Here is a 20,733-nt window from a genome sequence, read left to right on the forward strand (position 1 = left end):
CCGTTTGAACCTAAATGTGTCTGATCCTCAGATCAGGGTCTCTTCACCTCACCAGGCTGCTTCATGTAGGGCATCTATATAAACAAAGAATAAACCAGGACAGAAAGCTTAAGCTAAAAGGATTAATCTCTAATAGTAGAATCTGGGGTCTCAGGCAGAGGGTAGAGTAGGAGTTAGGGAGGCGTTGTCTACTCAGCCGCTGGGTGGGCAAGATCCTCCCAGCCATCCACACTGTGGGCTGACTCACCACGCAGCCTTGAGTCTCACTGACTTTATTTTTGGTTTCCTCTGAGTCACCTTTGGTCCCAGTGCCTTTCCCATGTCCCCGACCCTGGATGCCCTCCCATTGGGCACCTGCGTCCAGGTGGCAGGTCCCACCTGCCTCCGTTGATGTTCCTTTGGCCTGTGCTGCAGGCCCGCTCAACCCAGCCTCTGTTGCATGGCTTTTCCAGGTGGTTTACTTCACGGCCACGTTTCCGTATGTCGTGCTCGTGATCCTTCTCATCCGAGGAGTCACCCTGCCCGGAGCTGGTGATGGGATCTGGTACTTCATCACGCCGAAGTGGGAGAAGCTCACAGATGCCACGGTGAGCTCCTGGTTTAACTTGCGATGTGCCCGTTAGGGGGGAAGGCCACCTGGGGAGGGGCCCTGCACCAGGATGCTGTTTGCCAGAAGGAGTCAGACCTCCTCCCGCGGGGCATCTCACTGTCCCCTTTTACAAGGTCCTGCTAATCTTGGAACAGCACGCACTCAGGACATCTTTAATGAGAAGTGGGCAACTTGGGGTTTTCTGGTTCTGGGAATAGTTGTCCTACATCTAGGGTAGCAGCAGAGGCCGAAATGAAGAATGAAATCCCCTTGGTAGCTTTGGGCCATCTCACGCCACTTATCTCTTACTAATTATAGTGTGTTGGAAATGGAGTTTTGCTGGTTGGAAAATAATAGCACTTAGGCAATTCTATTTTAAAGGGCTCAGACACGTTGGAGTACTTCCTGCAACAAACACAGAGCCAGCACATGCCTGCACTTTCTCTGCATATTCTATGCAGGCACATCTCACTCTAAAATTCCCAGTCCAAAGACCTCCAAATGAGGGGTGTCTGTTTAATAAGAAGTGAGTTTTCTCACCTTAAAGAAATATATGCTTTTCGAGCATATGTTAAGAACACACAGCTAGGATTGAATTTGCACATAACAGAAAACCCCCCAGATAATGACAACTTAAGCAAGATAAAAGTTTATTTCATTTGTATGCACTAAAGCAGCTCAATGGTAGATACCCACTGGTTGGGTATCTCCAGGGTGTCATCAGGGGCCCAAGATCCTGTCTTTCTTCCCTACTATCCTTGGTGAATAGCTTTTGTGTGGCTGCCAGAGCTCCAGCCATTATATCAGCATTCCAAGTAGAACAAAGGGGTGAAGAAAAGGGTAGAGATAGGCACCCTCAATCTCTTTAGAAGTGTGGAAACTCCAGAAGTCCCACATCACACTTGATTTTCACGCCATTAGCCAGAAACTAAATCACATAATTATCTTCTCCAAGTTGCATATCCCCTTGATGCTGGGAGGTTGTCCTTGAGCTGGACGAATGGCTGCCTTTAAATAAAACCCCAGCTTTGTTACTCTGGCGCACAGGAGAGTGGATGTTGGGGTAGGCCCAGTCTTTGCCAGGATACACGTGAACTTCCTCTTGCATATTTTAAGCACAATTTAAAAACCGGATTTAATTTATAAAAATGATGGCAGGTCCATCGTATGAATCATATAAATCTCTAGCTCGCACTTTTGAGTGGCCTTCTGTAGTTTTATGAGGACAATTAGGAGAAATCACCAAGGGAACCAAGAGGCGATGTCAGCCAAGTTCAGGAAGCACGTGACGCTATAAACCCCCTCTGCGGTGGCACAGAGGTTGCTTTACTGAAACGAGGAGCCATAGAATTTCAGATTCTTAATAGCAGTTTTTTTAATCTGTAGGAATGTTAATTTGTAAAGGTTTATATTTTGTATCCACCAATATATCTTGCTGTTGCAAATTGTTTTCTGAGGGTGATTGCAGCTTAAGCAAGGGCCCTCCCCTTCTGTGTAGTTTTCCATGGCAGGAAATAGAAGATGAACCGTGTAGGGAGTTTATGGTGCTCCTCCCCTTTGATTCGAATGGAGCTGAAATCTCCCAGGTAATTCACTGCCTTTGGCTTGCGGCACAAATGATGTTTCTCATTCACATCGGTGCTGAAGTCTCCCCTGACTGCCTTCACCTGGGGTGGTGATGTGGCAGGGGCCGTGGCAGACTCCCCTGCGTGGGTCAGCCTCTCCCAGTGACCTCGACTCTTCTCCCCTCTCTCCTGCTAGGTGTGGAAAGATGCTGCCACTCAGATTTTCTTCTCTCTATCTGCTGCCTGGGGAGGTCTGATCACTCTCTCTTCTTACAACAAATTCCACAACAACTGCTACAGGTATGTGGTAGCCCTTCTAGTCCCAGTGGTGGCTGGCGAGTGGGAATAGGGCCTGGGGACAGAAAATGGACTGCGGCCACATCCTCACACTTCACCTGAAGTAGAGCCAGAGAGTTGCCCTGGCACAGGTGAAGCCCCCTGCTCCGGCCTCGCTGCTGGTTCCTGGTGGCCTGGCCCCCACTTGTGCTGCTGATTCTGACCCATGGAATGGGACCAAGACTCTGTGCACGTGCTATGCAGCAAGGCATGTCCTGGGATAGTCCTTTTATAAGCAGTATAGTCCCTGGGTACAGCCGTATGTTAGTCACTGATGAAGTCTGGTCATTCAGTCACCCAACAGATGTTCTTCTAGAGACCCTATAAGAAAAGAGCACCTTGGTGATAGATGTGTTAATTAACTCGATAGTAGGGATCCTGTCACAGCGTATACATATATCAAATCATCACATTGTACACTTTAAATATAATACAGTTTTTTTGTCAGTTTAATCTCAATAAAGCTGAAAAAAAGAGAAAACTTTGAGTACCCCTCCCAGATCTATTAATCAGAGTGTCTGGAGACGGGGCAGGCCCAGGAATCTACAGATCCAGAAAGCATCCTCCAGGGATTCTGAGGATGGTGAAGACCTGCGAGAGCCTGACCAGTTCCTGCGGGAGATGATACAGAAAGTTAAACGTGTCTATGACAAGCAGTAGGGAAATAAGGCCCATTCTCTTGGGGAGCGAAGGGAGGGAGGGAGGGAGGCTGTGACATCTCTTGAGTCCAGGATGACTGGACAAGGCAGGCTGGGAAACTGCAGCCTGTTGCCAGCAGAGGGCGCTGGGATAAACATAGCTCGCTGGTCTCCTGTCTGCTCCCCTCTTGTTTTTCTCAGCCTGGGTGCCCCAACCCCAGGCTGTCCTCATACCTTGGTGACATTTCATGGTCCCACTGCCTTCTCTTCTCTCATCCATGGTTCCTGTCCCCGAAAGGCCCCGCCCCCTCAATTTCTGCCCTGATGGACAGACTTGCCTCTGTCAGTGCAGTGAGGAAACACCCCGTCCACAGTGTGTGGAGCCAGAGGCCCTGGGACGGGGCAGTTAGGGGAGATCTGTTTGAGCCTTTGGTGCTTATAAATTCAAGGGACTCTGTGGCCAGGACTGACTGGCTGCTCCTGTCCTGTGATTAAGAGAAAACAAGGCCAGCCTGCAGCAAATACATGCATGGACATGGCATGTACACACAGACACATGTGCACACACGTTGTGTCCTTTCCTTTGTCCCTTCCTGGCCACCAAGCATCCCTAACTGCCAACTCTTGTCTCTTCCCCCAGGGACACTCTAATCGTCACCTGCACCAACAGTGCCACAAGCATCTTTGCCGGCTTCGTCATCTTCTCGGTTATTGGCTTCATGGCCAATGAGCGCAAGGTCAACATTGAGAACGTGGCGGACCAAGGTAACGTGCAGCCCCCCTGCCGTTGCAGGGCAGATGCCAGGCTCATGTCATGAGACCCTAATTTATGCTCTGCTGGGAAGTTGGCCTTTGGAACAGGATGGAGGGTTGGACAGCCTGGGTCCCCGTTTGCGGAAGGACAGAGATATCCTCAGTGGAAGCGCACACGGGGGCAGGGCTGGCTGGTCCCTAACCAGAGGGGCTGCTATAAAAGCCCCCGTCCTGCTTCCCTCTCCTCCGCTTGCTCTCCCTTTCCCCCCCATCTCAGCTCCTGCCTCAGTAAGGCCTATTCCTGCTTTACCTGTTAGGTGTGGGTGGAGTCGTCATTAGGTCATTAGGCAATGTCCCGGAGCTGAGGTGGACACAGCTGCTGCAGGATGTGTTCCCTGCAGAGGACTCGAGAAACCAGTGCTGACGCTTCATAGAGCATTGACTTCAGAGCAGCCTCTCCTGACAAAGCACTTTCCTGACTGTTGGGTCAGATGTGCTCTCAGGGCTTTCTGCTTCGTTAGCGAGACAGACCTGCAGTTTCTCCCCGTGGGTGGAAAGCGTGGATGGTGGCAGCTGGAGAGATGTAGAGTCAACGTTCACTCTCCACCCAAGTCATCCCTGTGTTCGTGGCGAACACTGTGTGGCACCTCCGAGTTTACACGGAGCTGTCCTTTACATCTCCTTTAATCCACGTTCCTGGCACAGCATTTTGCAGAGAGAGAGGGTTTAATATTTTCATTTAGCTCTCGATTTCCACCCAGCCTTGTTGTCCAAAGAATATGGGTGTTTGGTAGGCTTCAGGGATTGAGGGGTTTCATTGTGGCTGTTGCCTATCATTATGATCATTCTTTAATCAGACCTTCAGGGGATGCCCCGGTGTGGGGACCGTGCCAGGGGCTGTAGGGACATGACTGTGGAGTGGCTTTGCTGCCCACTTACCTTTCTTCAAGGAGCTCACTGCAGCTCTCAGGTAATGGTTCAGGTGCCAGCGTGCGAGAGAACTGAGCCCTGGAAATGTCACCTTCCTGGTGGGCTGCCCGGCTCGCCTGGCTCCCCCAGGATAATTAATTACTGCTTCAGCGGCGCTGATGGTGCACCGCGGGCCTCAGAGAGTTAAAGAGCCAGCCTATTCCAGGGGGTAGTTATCTCTCCCTGCAGAGCTGGGGTGTTTGGTCCTGTAGCAGCGCCCTGGGGTAGAGGAGCCTCTCCCTTGTGGAAAATCCTCCACTCCCTGGAGATCAGGGAGGGAGAGAGAGGGGAGAAGGCTCTGTCTGCAGGGGTGCCTGCCCCTCCCCGGCTGTCCTCATTTCCTTCCAGCAGAGTAGCTGAAGCAGATAGGGTCCTGCCCCACTTTCTGGCAGATCTGAGGTGTTTTGTTATTTTGGTGACATTACTGTGCTCATTGTGACCCAGTGGCCACATTAGTTAATACACCTGAGCTCTTTTCTGCCCCAGGAAAGGGATTTGGGGCACATGCTGCTAACGCCCAAGTGGAATTCTGCTTTTCCTGTACATAAAAGCGTCAGACAGTTGCCCAGGTTTTTCTCTGAAACTTCCCCTTTCCAGATTGTGTTTACTTTCTCTGGTTTTAACAAGAAGACGACTTCCAACAAGTTCTGACATGAACTGTTAATACATGGCAGTTTCTCATTGTCACCAGCACAGGGACAGTGGGCTTCGTTCCCCACGGGGAGGGACAGTGGTCCATGAGGACGTCTCCCAGAGCCCGTGGGCAGCTGGCCCTGCTCACCTGAATTTGCCTGCTTGCTTCTGTGTGATTTGCAGGCTTGTCTGATTTCTCTGGTACCACGGAGGTTCTGATGAATACAGGACAGAGATTGGGGGTCAGGCCTGCATTAACTGCCAGCCCCACTCCCTCCTAGCTGGGCAGGATTGGCAAATAAACGTGCAGTACGTTTTTGCTGATTCAACAATAACTGTGTTTTTGTCTTTAGTCAAAAACAGGTTCTCTTTAGTGACCTAACAGCACTCTATTTTGTTTATGGCTCCCTTTGAAGGGAGGCATTTTTGTCATAGTCATTAATGATGGCAGTGGGATTGGTGATGAGACCAAGCTGTGCTCTCCTTTTACAATGAGCCCAGGGAAGGGGGCATGTCCTTCTCAGGCATCTACTCCACAAAAGCAGCTTCCTGGAATGCCAACCTTTTAGCATCGTGCCCGTGGCTGCCTGTGGAGTGGTGACCCATGGTCAGAATTCAACCTCAAGCCCTACCAAGGTGCTCGTCCAACCGCAGGAAGACTAGGCTAGACCAGAGCAGCCGGACATAGATGCACACACATTGTATTTAGAGTTCCCAGGTGGTCAGGCCACTAGGAGGCGCTGCCTTGGTCCCCTCGCCCCTGAATACTTCAGAGACTTTGCTGATCAGAGTGAACATTCTCAAACAGGTCTGTCACCTGGATGCCAGCCCTTTTCCCCAGAGGCACGAGAGTTCAGGTGTTCCTTCTGAGAACTCACCCATCTGTAAAAGGTTTCACAGCAGAGTGGCCATTCCCCATGTGCTGCGAGTCTTGACATATTGCGTTGACCAGCGCCCCTGGCTGTGTCTTAAGTGACTCTAGGATAAAGGACGCTTTCGCTCTAGGTCTCTGGGGGCCTGTCCAAGCTGCTGGCATGCAGAGTCCCCTCGGTCCCCTCTCAGAGGGAGAGCAGTAATGGCCTCTGCTTGCTGAGTCCATGCTGTGTCCAGGCATTGTTCTGAGCCTTTATTTGTATCAGCACATTTAATTCTCACAGAAACTTGGTGAGGATAGGTACTATTATCGCCATGGCATCAGCAAAGAAACTGAGGTTTGTACGGAGAGAACAAGTCTCACCTAAGGTCCCACAGCTAGTAAGAGGCAGCACCTGCTTTTCAATCCACGGGGCAGTGGAGCCTGCACCCCAGCCACTGGACAGCGCTGCCTCCCCGTGGGACTGGACAGACGACGTATGGGCCTCATCTAGGGAAAGCTCTGCTGTGGCTCAGACAATCCATCTTTCGAGGAAAAATAAATCTGAACTTTACAAAATAATATAAAAAAAATATTTTTAAAACCCACTCCCTAGCCGTCTTGGATGAATGGAGTTTGCTGAAAATGATGCCTTCACCTGTGTGCTTTAGGGGGGCAGCTGCGACGGAAGCGGGTGGCACATGAAATCATTTTCACCCCGAGAAAGCACCGAAGCCCGAAGGGCTGAGTCCTGTTAAAGCAATCAGCCGCCGTCCTCCGGCAGTGGCCGTTTCAGCACCTCTTGCCCGCTTTATGGGCCTGACTGTTGCTAGAGTGCTGACTGCCTTCCTCTGTGTCCTGCATTCGAGACCTGTTTTGAGCTGTAGCTTAATACAGACTTTTCTTTTATGGTTCACATAGGGAGCCGTCTGAGGCTGGCTCTACTGTGTGTTCCATAAATGCATAGGGCAGGGGTATCTGAGGCACTCGGGGCTTTATATTTTCAGTACTGCAAGGCCCTCGGTAACATTAGGAACAATCGACCTGATAAATCCCAGTTTAAAAAGTGCTGTTATGCTTGCGTTGTGAAAACTCCGGGTGCTGCTGTTTCTGGCGTCTCGGTGTGTGTGGGTTGTGTATTACCCCACACTCACGTGTCTCTGCCTGTTAGCATGTTGTTTTCTGCTGACAAGGAAATTCACAGCGGCCGATCTTGAGCCACCTGGGGTTACAGTAGTCCTCTCGAGAGGCCGTGAGGCAGATAGGGACCGCTGGCAGGGCTCTGTGACGGCGGAGAAAGCTGCAGCTCAGACCTCCTCCACCAAGGGCACATGCGGTATTCTTGGGAAAACCTGAGTCAGAACCGCTAACTCCCAAGTTCATTGTCTACTCATAATAGACGCCAACATCCTGCGAGTATTGATCATGAGGGAGGCATTGGCCTCAGTGCTCTGCCTGCATTTTCTCATCTGTTCCTCAGAACCACCCCGTGAGGTACTATTGCTAACCCCATTGTACAGATGGGCAAAACTGAGGCTCATAGAAATTAAATTACATGTCTAGGGTTGCACAGCGGCATGGAGTGTGAATTTGGACCCAGATCTGTCAGACCATTAGAACCCAAACTTTCTTAACTCCTACACTGTGCGTCACCCCCCCCTCCCCCAGCTGATTCTCTGTGGACTGACATAGTCCCACCTTGACCAAGCCTTTGTAGGGCAAGATCCTAAGTGTTATCTGGATTTATGTTTTATGTAAATGGCTTCTCCTATGTGAATAGGAGGAAGGGTAGATAAAATAGGAAATGATGGTTCTCAACCTTAGCACAATTGACATTTGGGTCAGGTAATTCTTTCTTGTGGGGACTGTCCCATACAGTGAAGGATGCTTAGCCTCCACCCGCTAGATGCCAGTCATCTTCCCTTGCCACCCAGTTGTGAATATCAAAAGTGTGTTCAGACATTGCTACCCCTTGTTGAGAACCACTATTCTAGGGGATAATTATTATATTCTTCCTCAACTCATCGATACAAGGATGGGGTTTTCATGTTGTTTCCATGGGACACAGCCTGGCCTTGAGGTCTGAGTCTCTGTCTTGGCACTATTTTTGAGCCTCTCCTCTGAGTTCCCCAAGATATGGACCCAATTCCCCTGGTCCTTCCCTTCAAGGAGCTTGGGATCTGACTGGGGAAATGGGTAGAAATGAGTGAAAAGACAAACAGTGGGAGCAGCATATAATATGTAGCAATTCAGGATCTCCATGGGGAGAGGACCCGGTGGGCTTCCAGGAGGAGGGGGCCTGGAGCTGGGCCTGTCTGCAACCACTTGTCTTGTTCTTCCCAGGACCAGGCATTGCATTTGTGGTTTACCCGGAGGCCTTAACCAGGCTGCCTCTCTCTCCGTTTTGGGCCATCATCTTTTTCTTGATGCTCCTCACTCTCGGACTGGATACCATGGTGAGCCCCTGCCCTCCCCTCCATCCCCGGCCCAGGCTCCTTCTGAAGGCTCTCATCCCCTGGGTCCGGCCTCCAGCCCGCAGCGGTCCCCGCAGTCTTTCCTCTTCAGCTCCATAGAGATCACGATGAATGACCTGTCAGGGCTCAGGATAGCCTTGTATTTGTGGGTGACTTGTGTGATGGTGCCGGGGAGCGGTCCTCTCTTCCTTTAGTCCTTGCTCCGTTTTCTGTGCAAGATTTCGCCTGTGAATTTCCCACTTTGGAGTCATTTTGCCAAAGTAAATTCTGTGGGGCTGGGTAAGGGAGAGTATTATGAAGTCACTTTTAGGAAAATTGCTCTGGGGCCGAGACCACTTACCAGTCATGCTGACAGGTGCTCGGAGTTTAGGAGCTGGGTGCAAAGAGGGCTTTTCCTCAAGTAGGAGATTAAATGCAGGTGAACTGGAGAGGAGGCGTTTACATCTCATGATGGGTGAGTGTGAGTGCAGGCTCTGGGGGCTGGAGACAGTTTCTAGAGCTCATAATCCTGCTTGCATTCCCCTCACTGGCCTCGTGGGCTGGACCCCACCCAGGCCTTTTAGGCCCATCCAGGGAAGGCAGTCCTAAAAACCAAGCCTGATACAGATACCACGTTCCCTGGTGGGAGGCACAGAGGGCCTTTTGGAGCCTTTGGGGTGGTGCAGTCTGTCTCAGACGCCCTCTTCCTGGCACCATTCCAGTTTGCCACCATCGAGACCATAGTGACCTCCATCTCGGACGAGTTCCCCAAGTACCTGCGCACACACAAGCCGGTCTTTACTCTGGGCTGCTGCATCTGCTTCTTCATCATGGGCTTTCCAATGATCACTCAGGTAAGTTGGGGTGGGGCGGATGGGGACCTGATGGCTGTCTGTCCTTTCACCCTTAGCTCTCAGATCTCATAACAGTAGCCAAGTCACTGCCGTTTCTGTGTACAGGGCCCCAGGCTGTTAGGGATTCTGACCACAGAGGGAAATATGTCACTTTGGCTACTCACAGTACTTCTCGCACCTTCAAATTGAGATGTAGCCTCCTTGAGCCAACAAGGCAGGTGTGTCCTACTTTAAGAAAATACGAAAATCCAAATGTACTGACCAGAGAAGCTTCCAGGTGACTATTCATCTGGAATAGTCATCCGAGTCTACAGCCACTCGGAGTCCTTCCAATCCTGAGTGTCTTGGTAAATCGAGTATACGTATTGCTTTTGCTCTCTGTGTGACCTTGAGCAAGTCGCCACTTTGGGCCTTAGTTTCTTCATCTGTAAAATTAAGGCTTGGAATGAGATAGTCTTTCAGCTTTATCTACTGTAGAGAGGCATAGAGAGTGAGGCAGAGATGCAGGGGGATTCGTGAGGAGTGCCCAGAGACACCTAAAGGTTATATGAAAGTCAGTGGAACGAAGATATGTGGGTAGGAATGATCATCTGTTGCTTAAAGCAAAAACAAAAGCAATCTGGCTGCTCTCACACGCGCCCCTCCAGATGCTGATCTTTGCTCTTTACGGTAAGACATTAGATGATTTTCTGTGCTGCTTCTGTTGGTCGGCTCCGAGTCCCTCCGGGGCCACTTTGCGAGTATGATAAGGCCTCCAGCTTGCACACTGGCTCAGCTTTAGGGAGGGGAGATCCTCGGACTCCTGTTTGCACCAGACTCCCCTCTCCTGTTAGAAGCGGGACAGAGCCTGGAGCCAGGCCCGCTGATCTTATTCCTCTTCCCTGCTAGGGCGGGATTTACATGTTCCAGCTGGTGGACACCTACGCGGCTTCCTATGCCCTTGTCATCATCGCCATTTTTGAGCTCGTGGGGATCTCCTACGTGTACGGTAAGGGAACAGCTGTGCCTGCCGCTGTGGTAGAACTTAGTGTTGGTCCTTTTCCATATTTAATAAGGGCTTAATTGCTGCTACTTAGAAAATGTAAGAGAGTTTTATCTCCGACCTTGCCTCAGCACCGCCGTGATGCAGATTTAATAGAGAAACAGCTTTGACTTCTGCTCCTTTGGTTCTCACCCCTCACATTTGCCCAGAGGGTCTAGTGTCCAGAGGCCACTCATTAAAAGTGTTGGTATAACTAAAAGAAATACACAAATTACCACCCACAGATGATCAGGTCTGCTGCTCAAAACATACAGTTCTCACCTGTGGACACAAGGAACCTGGAACCTCCTCTCGCTGCGGACTGACCCCCCCAGAAGGGCTCTAAGAGCTCATGTGGCCCAGTCCCCTCAGCAAACCAGCAGAGGCTCAAAAAGAGGACTGCTGTCCCCGAGGTCACACAGCGAGTTAGAGGAGGAACAGTGTTCATCTCTTGGATCCTAACTGCTGGTGGGCGCTCCTCCCACCAGCAGCCTTTGTGGTTGACCCCAGCAGGGTCACCTTGAAGAAGAGCAGGAAGCTCACTGCCACCTGAGAACTTTTAGTGTGAGAAAAGCGCCTTCAGTGATTCCTTGACACTGTTTTCAGCACAGGCCACAGGGCTTGGCAATATTCTGGGTCTGAGCTTGGCATGGAGTAGAAGTAAATGCCAGGACCTGAGGGCCACTAATGGTCTCAGGATCCATTATGCTGTCGGTGGTGGCAACATTGGACTTTCTACCCTAACATCGTGGGCCGAGATGAACGATTCTGTTCCCTAAAGGAATACCCCAGGTCTGCTTTCTACCCCCTCAAGAGATTGTCTTCTCATATCACATCGCCCTGCCCCTCTCATGTAGCAGGGAGCAGGCGCTGAGGACAGGACCGGGAAGGAGAAGTCTGGGCTGGGAGCTGGGGGCACTGGTCAGGTGAAGGCAGCTGGTACAGATGGTGCACAGGGAGGTGAGGGCAAAGGGTAAGAGATGGCGCGTGAAGGCTGGAAGAGGAGCCCCCAGAGATGCAATTCCCTGCTCCTCATGGGGCTAAGGACCAGAAATCCGAGGGCGCTGGGAGAGCCTGGGAACAGGTGGTGAAGTGGCCGAGGCCTCAGGGAAGAAGGCGTGAGATGTGCAGGGGCGCATTCTCAATGGGAGACGGCAAGGTGCCCACCTTCCACATGAGTGACCCAGAGGATGAAGGACTGAGAAAGATTAGGCCGAGGCTGCCGGTCCACTTGCCAGAACTGCTGACTGTGAGCGAGCTTCACGGTCCTTCAGGTCCCTTCAGCTCAGTGAGCCCACAGGTCTGAGAAACCCACATTTCTGATGAGCAAGAAATTGCCGATTTGGAAACATTTCTTCATGGCTTTTTCTTTCGAAGACTGATGTAGAAACCTTCCTAAACCAAGAGTATGTGGGGATGGTGGTTACATGTGGCCATAAGAACAATGTCTCCTCAGTGTGTCACTTTAGTTAAGTTGATCAGGGACCAAGAAGACACCAGTCCTTGGGTTTGAGCAATGTGGGCGAGGGCCACTGGAATTCACGTTGGTCGTTGCCTGACCTTATCACCTTACACAGAGCAAAAAGGGTGGGCGGCAAAAACCAAACAAGCCAATGTACAGTGACTCACTCCGAATCCCAAGGGTTTCATTATACACTGTGCTTACTGACCACAATCTTAACTGCTTTGGCCAGATTTGTTGCTAACCACATAAGGCCATGCAGGTGAATATGCCGGGCTGTGGCAGTGCCGAGACACCCGGGCTGGAACTGAGCTGCTTACATGTCACAGCGGGATGGCATTTTCGAACCTCATTGTGGAAAGTATTTAATATCCCTTTAAATGTCCAATATTTCCTAATCTTCCTGGTGGTGAGTCATTTCTCTGATAGTTTTCTGCATAATAGGGGTCGTGTTGACACCAGGCTGGGGCTGTCCCCAGCCCATGGCACCTGAGTGAGGGGCTCCTGCACTGTCCCCACCTCAGTCCTGCCGCTGCACCTCACTCTCATTCTCCGCTTGTCTGTTTGCAGGCTTGCAGAGATTCTGCGAAGATATAGAGATGATGATTGGATTTCAGCCAAACATTTTCTGGAAAGTCTGCTGGGCCTTTGTGACTCCAACCATTTTGACTGTAAGGACTGCATGCTGCATTGTGCAGATAGCACCTTGTACGTGGTGCTCTGTGTTTAAATAAGGACTGTGCCTACGTAGGAGCCAGGGAAGCTGGCAGGATGGGTATTATTCTTGTCTTTCAGATGTGGAAAGAGGTGAAGCAACTTGCTTAAAGGTGCTCAGCCAGTTAGGTGCAGAGCTGGGACTCATGCATCCTTCTAGGACATTTCCCATGATTCAGTCTGCCTCATGCACTGATAGATTAAGGATCACATTTCCCACTGCTAACCATGGTCCAGGCTCTGTTCACATTGCTTTGCATGTATCACCTCAGCTCTCCCCACAGCAGGTCTGTGGGGCTGGTGTGATAATTATCTCTATTTTACAGATGAGGAAACTGACGCCCAGAGGTTTTGTGACTTGCTTAGCATCGCACACCCAGTAATCAACTGCCTGAGTTTGAACCCAGGCAGCCTGGCTGCATGCAGAACTCTTGCTTCTAGCCACTCCATACAGACACCCTACAACTAATATAGCATAAATTAGACTTTTATTATTTCTTTTTATTCCTCTGAGAACTATTTTGTCATCCTCAAGTGTGGTGATGACATTTTGAGATCATCTGACATTCATCTTCTTAAAGATCACAGCCCTTCATGTACCAGTCAATCTGCATAGGGACTTACATGCAGGTCCTGTCGCCTTCTCTATTGTGCCAAGCTGCAGGCTTTGCCTCGATCCGCTGTCCAAGCACAGTGATGGACGGAGACCTTGCGTTTCCCTCTCCCCCTCCCTGGCCTCTGCTGGGGTTGTGATCTCAGAAAGGCTGCAGGGAGCCAGCTGTCGTTCTGCGTGTGCCCCGCAGATGGCAGCAGAAACCAGATTAAGAGCCTTATTTTATACACAGCACCTGCTTCTCTGAAGGAAAACAAGCCAGGATGGAAGTAAAATTGTAAAGAAAATATGTTTTCCTCTTTTTTAAGCTGTCACAGAGTGGGTTTTAATCAAAACACCTCAGTTTCTTTCTAAAAAGGCAGAAGTTTACACAGAAAAGCCATCCAGCATTGATCTCCCCCTGCACCATTCCGGGGCCCGCATCTGCACTCACATATTTGGGGCTGTTGTCTGTCTGAAAAGTCCCACCAGACTTGGACATGAGAGTTGAAAAGAAGTGAGACAGATTTTCCAGTCTCTTGAATTCGGGACTGAAATGTGTATGAAGAACTCGGACTTACCGAGTTGGTGGGAAGAAAAAGCGATACTTTCCTGCCTCTGGCATCCTTGCCTCTGTCCAGCTTCGCCTTGTCCCCCAGTGACTACTGCACATGACTTATCCTTGGGTGAAATCAAAGCTAGAATCTATTCTAGATTCTCCGTACCTTTCCCTCCAGTCCCGGAAGAGATTAAGCATCAGAGAATTTGATTATGTTCTGCAGAAACATCACATAATAACAACTGGCACACCTATTTGTGGAGGTCCAGTGTGAGGCAGGCACTTCACGAACATTGTCTCCAAAGCTTCCAACCACTCTGCTGGGTGAGGGACTCTTTCCCTCTGGGGCAGCCACGTGCTCCCAGGCCTGGGGAGGCGAAGGTGCTTGTCTGAGACAGCAAAGCTCGCAGGAGGCGGAGCTAAGAATTGAATTCAGGGCTGTCTAGGCCACACTGACAAATTCCTAAAAACTCGATGCTTTTTAAACTTTTAATCCCAGTTTGGGATTAAAATAATCTTCCTTGTGAGCAGAATGTCATGGAAAAGGAATTCTAGGGACTTGCTGTGTTTTTTGAGAAAGTCCCTCAACTATGCTGTGCTTTATTTGATTTGCATTATAAAACTCCCATCAGAGACCCATACAGAGGTCCCAGAAAATATCCTGAACCAGAATCCCCTTCTGTGGAAGCTACAAACAAGTAGAAGTTGTCGGTTCCATCATCATCGCTGACCATGAGTCCCTCTCCTGGCCTCCTTGGGCTGCCGTCAGCGAAAGGTCAGCACGGCCTGACTCAGTGGCTAAATTACCATCTCTCATGGCTAGGCTCACCCGAAGGCAGGATTTTATCAAAGCTGACTTGGCCGAGGGAGGTTTATTGCACAGATAACTTTGATATGATATTTGTCCAATCGGAAATGGGTGTCGAAGGACCAAGCCTAGCACTCACTATTTTTTGCCATTTGCCCTCCTATAAAATGGATATTTGTAGTGTGCCAGAACGAGCTAAGATTATGGGTTTAAATTACTTTGAAACCCCTGAAATAAAATGGATCATTTTTATATGTTCCTTCATGGATTTATAGGGCTATAAATATTTTCCATGCAATTACTGTGTACATAGTCAGATCACGTCACTGAATTATGCACACGCACAAGCAGACGTATTGCTGTTTATATAGTAAATGAAATGGAGCAACTTACCATAAATACATTAGGCCATACTTCCAATAGACGGGCTAATAAAGCTTATAACTCTAGGGGCAAGTGTTTAAAAGGGGGCCTAGAGTAAGGCATCTCTTTCCATAAAAGCAGTTTTTTCAGCAGTTGTCTTCAGGCTCATGTTGCTTCGAATGGATATATTGAATTATTACTGTGTTGGAATACTCACTCGCCCCAGCTGCCGGGCTTTGCAGCAATAATATCGATGCCTCACATTTGTACAGTGTTTCACACTTTCCCAAAACCCTTCCATATGTTATCTTTCCTGACACAGTTCACTCCAGTCATTTTGGGGGCAGTCATTTTACAGCTTAAGATAGAAGAAGAAAGGTGGGGAGGGAGGAGGAGCTCATGTCATTTTTATCAGGTTCGCTGCTCAGGCCGATGGTGCCATAGGCAAGATGGATGCGGGGAGAGCACGGTGTTCCCAGGGCAGTGCCCCCAAAGCTTGGCAAGAGCAGTTGGGACCCCTGCTCTGTCTTTCTTGGTGCCTCCTTTCCGGCACACGTCTCCCTGGTTCCTTTTCAGCGGCACTGACCCAGCCTTTGGAGGGTCCTCGCTGCCGTCGCCAGCCAGGGTGTGCAGCGATGGGAGATAATGGGCGGGAAAGAAATCATGACCGCTCTGAAAACTGAGGGGCATCTCTAGAGTAAATGCCAGACTGTTGCTCCCAGAAAACTCCCGTGTTGTATGCAGGGTGTGAAAGATCTGTTTTGCAGGAGAGACATGAAGGTCCCTCAGTTAATTAGTGGTAAAGCCGAGATTAGGGTCCCCATCTCCGGGCTCTGCGCCCACCATTTGGTGACCAGGCCCCTTCCCCTTGAGTCAGTGGAGAGGGGCTGTGCGTCCCACGGCTCATTATAGGACCAAGCTCCCGGCTCAGTCCCTGCGTGGGGACCACTCGGGGTCTCGCTCAGACAGCTTTATAGCAGCTCCTGGATGCAGGCTGTTCCCCGTTCAAGGAGAAGGAGCAGTTTCAATTCACTTTTTAAAAATTAAAATACAGCCCTGGCCAGTGTGGCTCAGTTGGTTGGAGTGTTATTCCATACAGCCAAGGGTTGCGGGTCCAATCCCCAGTCCGGGTGCGTGCGGGAGGCAGCCGGTCTCTCTCTCTCTCTCTCTCTCTCCCCCTTCTCTCTCTGAAAATCAATGGAAAATGTTAAAAAAGCTTAAAATATATAACCATAACAAATTTATTTCTTGTAACAAAAGCTGATGATCCATCATAGCAAGTACAGACAGCCCCTTAAAAATGCCCCCACCTCCGCCCGTCGGCCCCTTGGCGCCTGCCCCCTACCCTGGTCCCCCCGCCGGCCGTGTGTCCGCACCCGCAGGTGCGTCGCTCATTCCTGCGGGAGGCCGGGCGCAGGCCCGTTTCGTTTCTTCGCTGGGAGAATGGGTGGCTGGCGCCTCCCTGTCGGGTCGTTAGGAGAGTAAGCTGAGACGGTAGACGGTGGGCCCCGCTCACGGCAGGTGCGCCCCTGACCGCGTTTCCTTTCTCTCCTTAGTTTATCCTGTGCTTCAGCTTCTACCAGTGGGAGCCCATGACCTACGGCTCCTACCGCTACCCCGGCTGGTCCATGGTGCTCGGGTGGCTGATGCTCCTCTGTTCTGTTATCTGGATCCCAATTATGTTCGTGATAAAAATGCACCTGGCTCCTGGCAGATTTATTGAGGTAGGTCTGTCCGCTTTCCCCTGCCGACCCCTCCCGAGGGAGGAGCTCTCGGAGGCCTGTGCATTAAAAGCAAGAGATTCGGCGAACTCATTTTAGAGCGAGGTTTGGTGATGAAGTGCGTACAGTCGCCGGTGTTTCTGTTGAACCCATTTTTATTGCGTATTCCTCCTCTAACGGAGGCGCTGAGCCCAACCGCAGGCTGAGCTGCTGTTATGCGATTGCTGAGTGCCGCGACAGCCCTGGGACCAACGGTCGGAGCACCTCCTCTTCCCTGGACTTTTCTCCCCACCCCCTCACCCACCGGCTAAAGCCCAGTGTTTGGTTTTAACCACACCTCAGGGTCCCCCTTCCTGGTGTTCCTCTCTGTTCAAGGCTCCTGCCTTCAAACATCTATTACCATTAAATTACAAATCACTCCCCTTCTGCTGTGCCTGGGTTAGGGATGGCCAGGGGATCCCAGCTGATTAAAATGTCACCATCCGGCCCAGCCGGTGTGGCTCAGTGACTGAGCATCGACCTAGGATCCAGGAAAACGTGGTTCAATTCCCGGCCAGGGCGCATGACCCTGTTGCGGGCTTGATCCCCAGCAGGGGGCGTGCCGGAGGCCGCGGATCAATGCTTCCCTCTCATCATTGATGTTTTCATTTCTCCCTTTCCCTTCCTTTCTCTGAAATCAATACAAATATACTTAAAAAAATTAAAAGTAAATTAAAATGTCACCATCCCGTAGAATGTAATGAAAAGTCCAGAGCACGGCTGGTAGAGCTTGTCTCTCTTTGTCAGTTAACCCCATGCTGGACCTGTTTCTCAATTATAATCCAAAAATAAGAATAAAAATAAATCCCCACAGGCTCACTCCAGAGTGGATGGGAAGGACTGACTGCCACTTGTTGAGCCACCAGTAAAGCGTGGCCAGGCTTCTGTTATTTATGACGTGTCACTTGCTCAGACCTGCTAGGAATAGAGCAGCAATGCCTCCCTCTTGAAGATCAGAGGTCTGGCATTTTGGACCAGACTGGTGCTACCCAGGGTTTGGCCCCCAGGACCAGCAGCATCGGCACCCCTGGGAGCTTGTTGGAAATGCAAATAATCAGACTCCAGCTCGGCTCCACTGAACTAGAGTCCTGGGGAAGCGGGACCCTGGTGTCTACAGTTTAACAAGCCCCGCAGGTGATTCTAGTGCACACTCAGGTTTGAGGGGCACTGGGTTAGACCAAGGCGCAGAAACACCTGCTGACAGAGGGTGGTGCCAACCAGCTGCAGGGGCTTTGCTCTCGGTCAGCCTGACTGAGGAAAGCAAGAGAGGCCTCTGGAATGCCCTGTGGAGCTCCGGCGGGGAGGAGCGATGGGAATGAAGCCCGTGAGTGGGTGTGTGACCAGGTGTTCACCTGCGGGGAGGTAGCCTTTGTTTTCCCTGGACCGGAGATGGAGAGAGAGCGGGCAAAGGGAGACGTGGGAGCCGTCTTCCTGAGGCGGCATTCTGGTTTCCATCCTCAGGAAATTCTGTTTGTTGCCCCCTTGAGGTAAGTTACTGTGGCCTCCTTGACCCCCAGGGAGCTCGCCTGTGTCCCTGATGAACCTCCCCGCCAACTGACCCAGAAATCTCTTTCCCTCTGAACAGAAGCTGGTCTAGCCTCTGCTACTTTCGTGTCAGGCAGAAATGCTCTAAGCTGATGAGTCGGCTATATAAATGTATTACGGTTGATTTGGGACGCGGAGGCTGCAGACTGATGATTAAGGGGAGATTAAACTAACAGCTATAAGAGGCAGCTCCACGTTAATAGTTAATAAACATATAACTGTTCCCTCTTATGTCGTGAGAAATATGTTTTCTCTCCTGTTTCTAAAATATGTTTCAGTCAAGTGATGTTCTCCGTAGGAAGTTCAGCTGAAGGATGAGAGACATCCCCGTTATTTTTAGCTTGCCTGCAAGAACCCAGCACTGCTGAACCAAGTCAGAAGCGTGTATTTTTTGTCAACAGATAATTAAAATCTTTGCTCACCCTTGGCAATGTATCTTTGGGGTTGGGATATTTTTTTTCTGGCCATTTATATACTTTTGGGAAATATGCTAAACAAAATCCAATTATTTTGATGTAGCAACCCACCGCTGGAACTACGGAGCCAAAGTAATAGAGCACACGTGTCCTTTGCAAATTGCGTTTGGCAGTGGAGAGAGAAGTGTGCGGATTCTCTTCATTTGGAGGGGAAAAATGTGTAATTAAAATCTGGGCCCTTTACCTTCTATTAATCTTGTGCAAGGCAAACCCCGAACAATTATAACGTTGCTTGCGGGTTGATGTAAATAATTTCAAGTAAACCAAACGGAGTCTCCTCTTCAGTGCGTCCGTGGCCTGGTTAATTGATGGCTGACCTTCCTAATTGCTTCTCCTGGCCGGGGAGCTCTTGGCTCAAGGGGGCGCCTGGCAAATGTGGCTGTACACAGTTTGGGGGTGGAGGGGGTGCCTTGGGGAAGGAGGTGCACGACTTCGGTGACCCTGTGTGTCTTTGGCTTCTTTGCAGAGGCTAAAGTTGGTGTGTTCGCCGCAGCCGGACTGGGGCCCGTTCTTAGCTAAGCACCGTGGGGAGCGTTACAAGAACATGATCGACCCTTTGGGAACCTCCTCCCTGGGACTGAAACTGCCAGTAAAGGATCTGGAACTGGGCACCCAGTGCTAGTCGGATGGCGTGGGATGGCCCAGACTCAGTCCTGTGTTTCCTCCCGGCCTCCCCCTACTGGTTTCCCCAGCTTTCTTCCCATTTTGCTCCTTTCTCCCCACCTCGTGGTCCGTACCTGTGCATGAGAGTGGTTCAGGCCACAGTGTCGCATGCTGTAGTGCAGAGCTGGACAGCCCGCCTGAAGCTCTGCTCGCCCTTGTCCGCGGGGTCCGTTTGCAGTAGGGTTGGTCCCCCGAGCACGTGCTTTACCCCTCAGGAGCGGATCAGGCAGGGGAGCGCTTTCCAGTGATGTCCTAAGGAGGTATGTGCGATTTGGTGAACACAAAAGGATGCCCTGTGTGTTGTCACTGGGGTGCCCGCCTGCTGACTCGGCCTCGTCGGCATCGTAGAGCGGAGCGGAGCTTTCGTCCAGGCGCAGAAGGATCAGGACCGGGTACACGCGGAGGGTCAGCGGCGGTCAGGACACGTTTTACAGCAGGACAAGGCCAGTGGATTTGGACACCACCGAGGTGGTTAAGTTCATATTTCGATTCACAATCGGGACTGTTTCCTTCATTTGGACCAACTGTCTCAAGTGTGCCAAGGACTCAGATACTTCATTCTGCACACGAATCTCAGTGAAGAGTTGGCTCTCTTCCCTCAGTTAGTTTTTTTTTAAAATAGCCACATTTGTGAGTTCTTTTGGTCATTTCCTCCACCTCTGCACAAGCCATCATATAATTTGTGCCTAATTGTGTACATTCACAGGAGAGCTCCACTCTAGTTTCTACGTGACATTCAGCACCATGGTTCAGTGTCATGGTCCCGTGTTCCCCCTTTCCTAAGTGTCTTCCTATAAGCTGTAGACACCTTGCCTCTCAGCCTCTGGGAAAATGAGACTTACCCTGGTCCGTCTATATATTATACATATAAGACACAAACTCTTAAAAGACGGATCACTTCTCAATTTTTACTCTTAACTTTTTCATTCACAGTCATTGCCAATTGTGGTCATAGAGAAATCAAGGAAATGGAGAGTTTAACAGAAAATAACCATAATATTCACTGCGCTGGTAGTACATTTTAGGTCACTGTATTTACAGAAATTTCTGATGAATACAGCGTAGGTAAGTAGTGAGTGAGACAATTAAGACTATAGCTTTTAAGAGTACATTTAGCTAATTCAATT

At 50.3% G+C, this 20,733-nt stretch overlaps 1 protein-coding gene across 1 annotated transcript in view; it reads left to right on the forward strand.

Moving 5' to 3' along the window:
* Nucleotides 1-19,565, forward strand: part of SLC6A5 (solute carrier family 6 member 5) — a 39,119-nt gene extending 19,554 nt beyond the window's left edge. Inside the window, exons 7-15 of the mRNA XM_016201649.2 lie at nucleotides 453-587; nucleotides 2,351-2,454; nucleotides 3,769-3,893; nucleotides 8,680-8,792; nucleotides 9,512-9,643; nucleotides 10,532-10,631; nucleotides 12,697-12,797; nucleotides 16,719-16,886; nucleotides 19,410-19,565. Of these exons, the coding sequence (XP_016057135.2) occupies nucleotides 453-587; nucleotides 2,351-2,454; nucleotides 3,769-3,893; nucleotides 8,680-8,792; nucleotides 9,512-9,643; nucleotides 10,532-10,631; nucleotides 12,697-12,797; nucleotides 16,719-16,886; nucleotides 19,410-19,565 (1,134 nt within the window). The remainder of the gene's footprint in view (nucleotides 1-452; nucleotides 588-2,350; nucleotides 2,455-3,768; nucleotides 3,894-8,679; nucleotides 8,793-9,511; nucleotides 9,644-10,531; nucleotides 10,632-12,696; nucleotides 12,798-16,718; nucleotides 16,887-19,409) is intronic.
* Nucleotides 19,566-20,733: the final 1,168 nt, after the last annotated feature.

The sequence above is a fragment of the Miniopterus natalensis genome, chromosome 11 (assembly GCF_054644295.1).
Source record: "Miniopterus natalensis isolate mMinNat1 chromosome 11, mMinNat1.hap1, whole genome shotgun sequence".
In the NCBI taxonomy this organism is placed as follows: Eukaryota; Metazoa; Chordata; class Mammalia; order Chiroptera; family Miniopteridae; genus Miniopterus; species Miniopterus natalensis.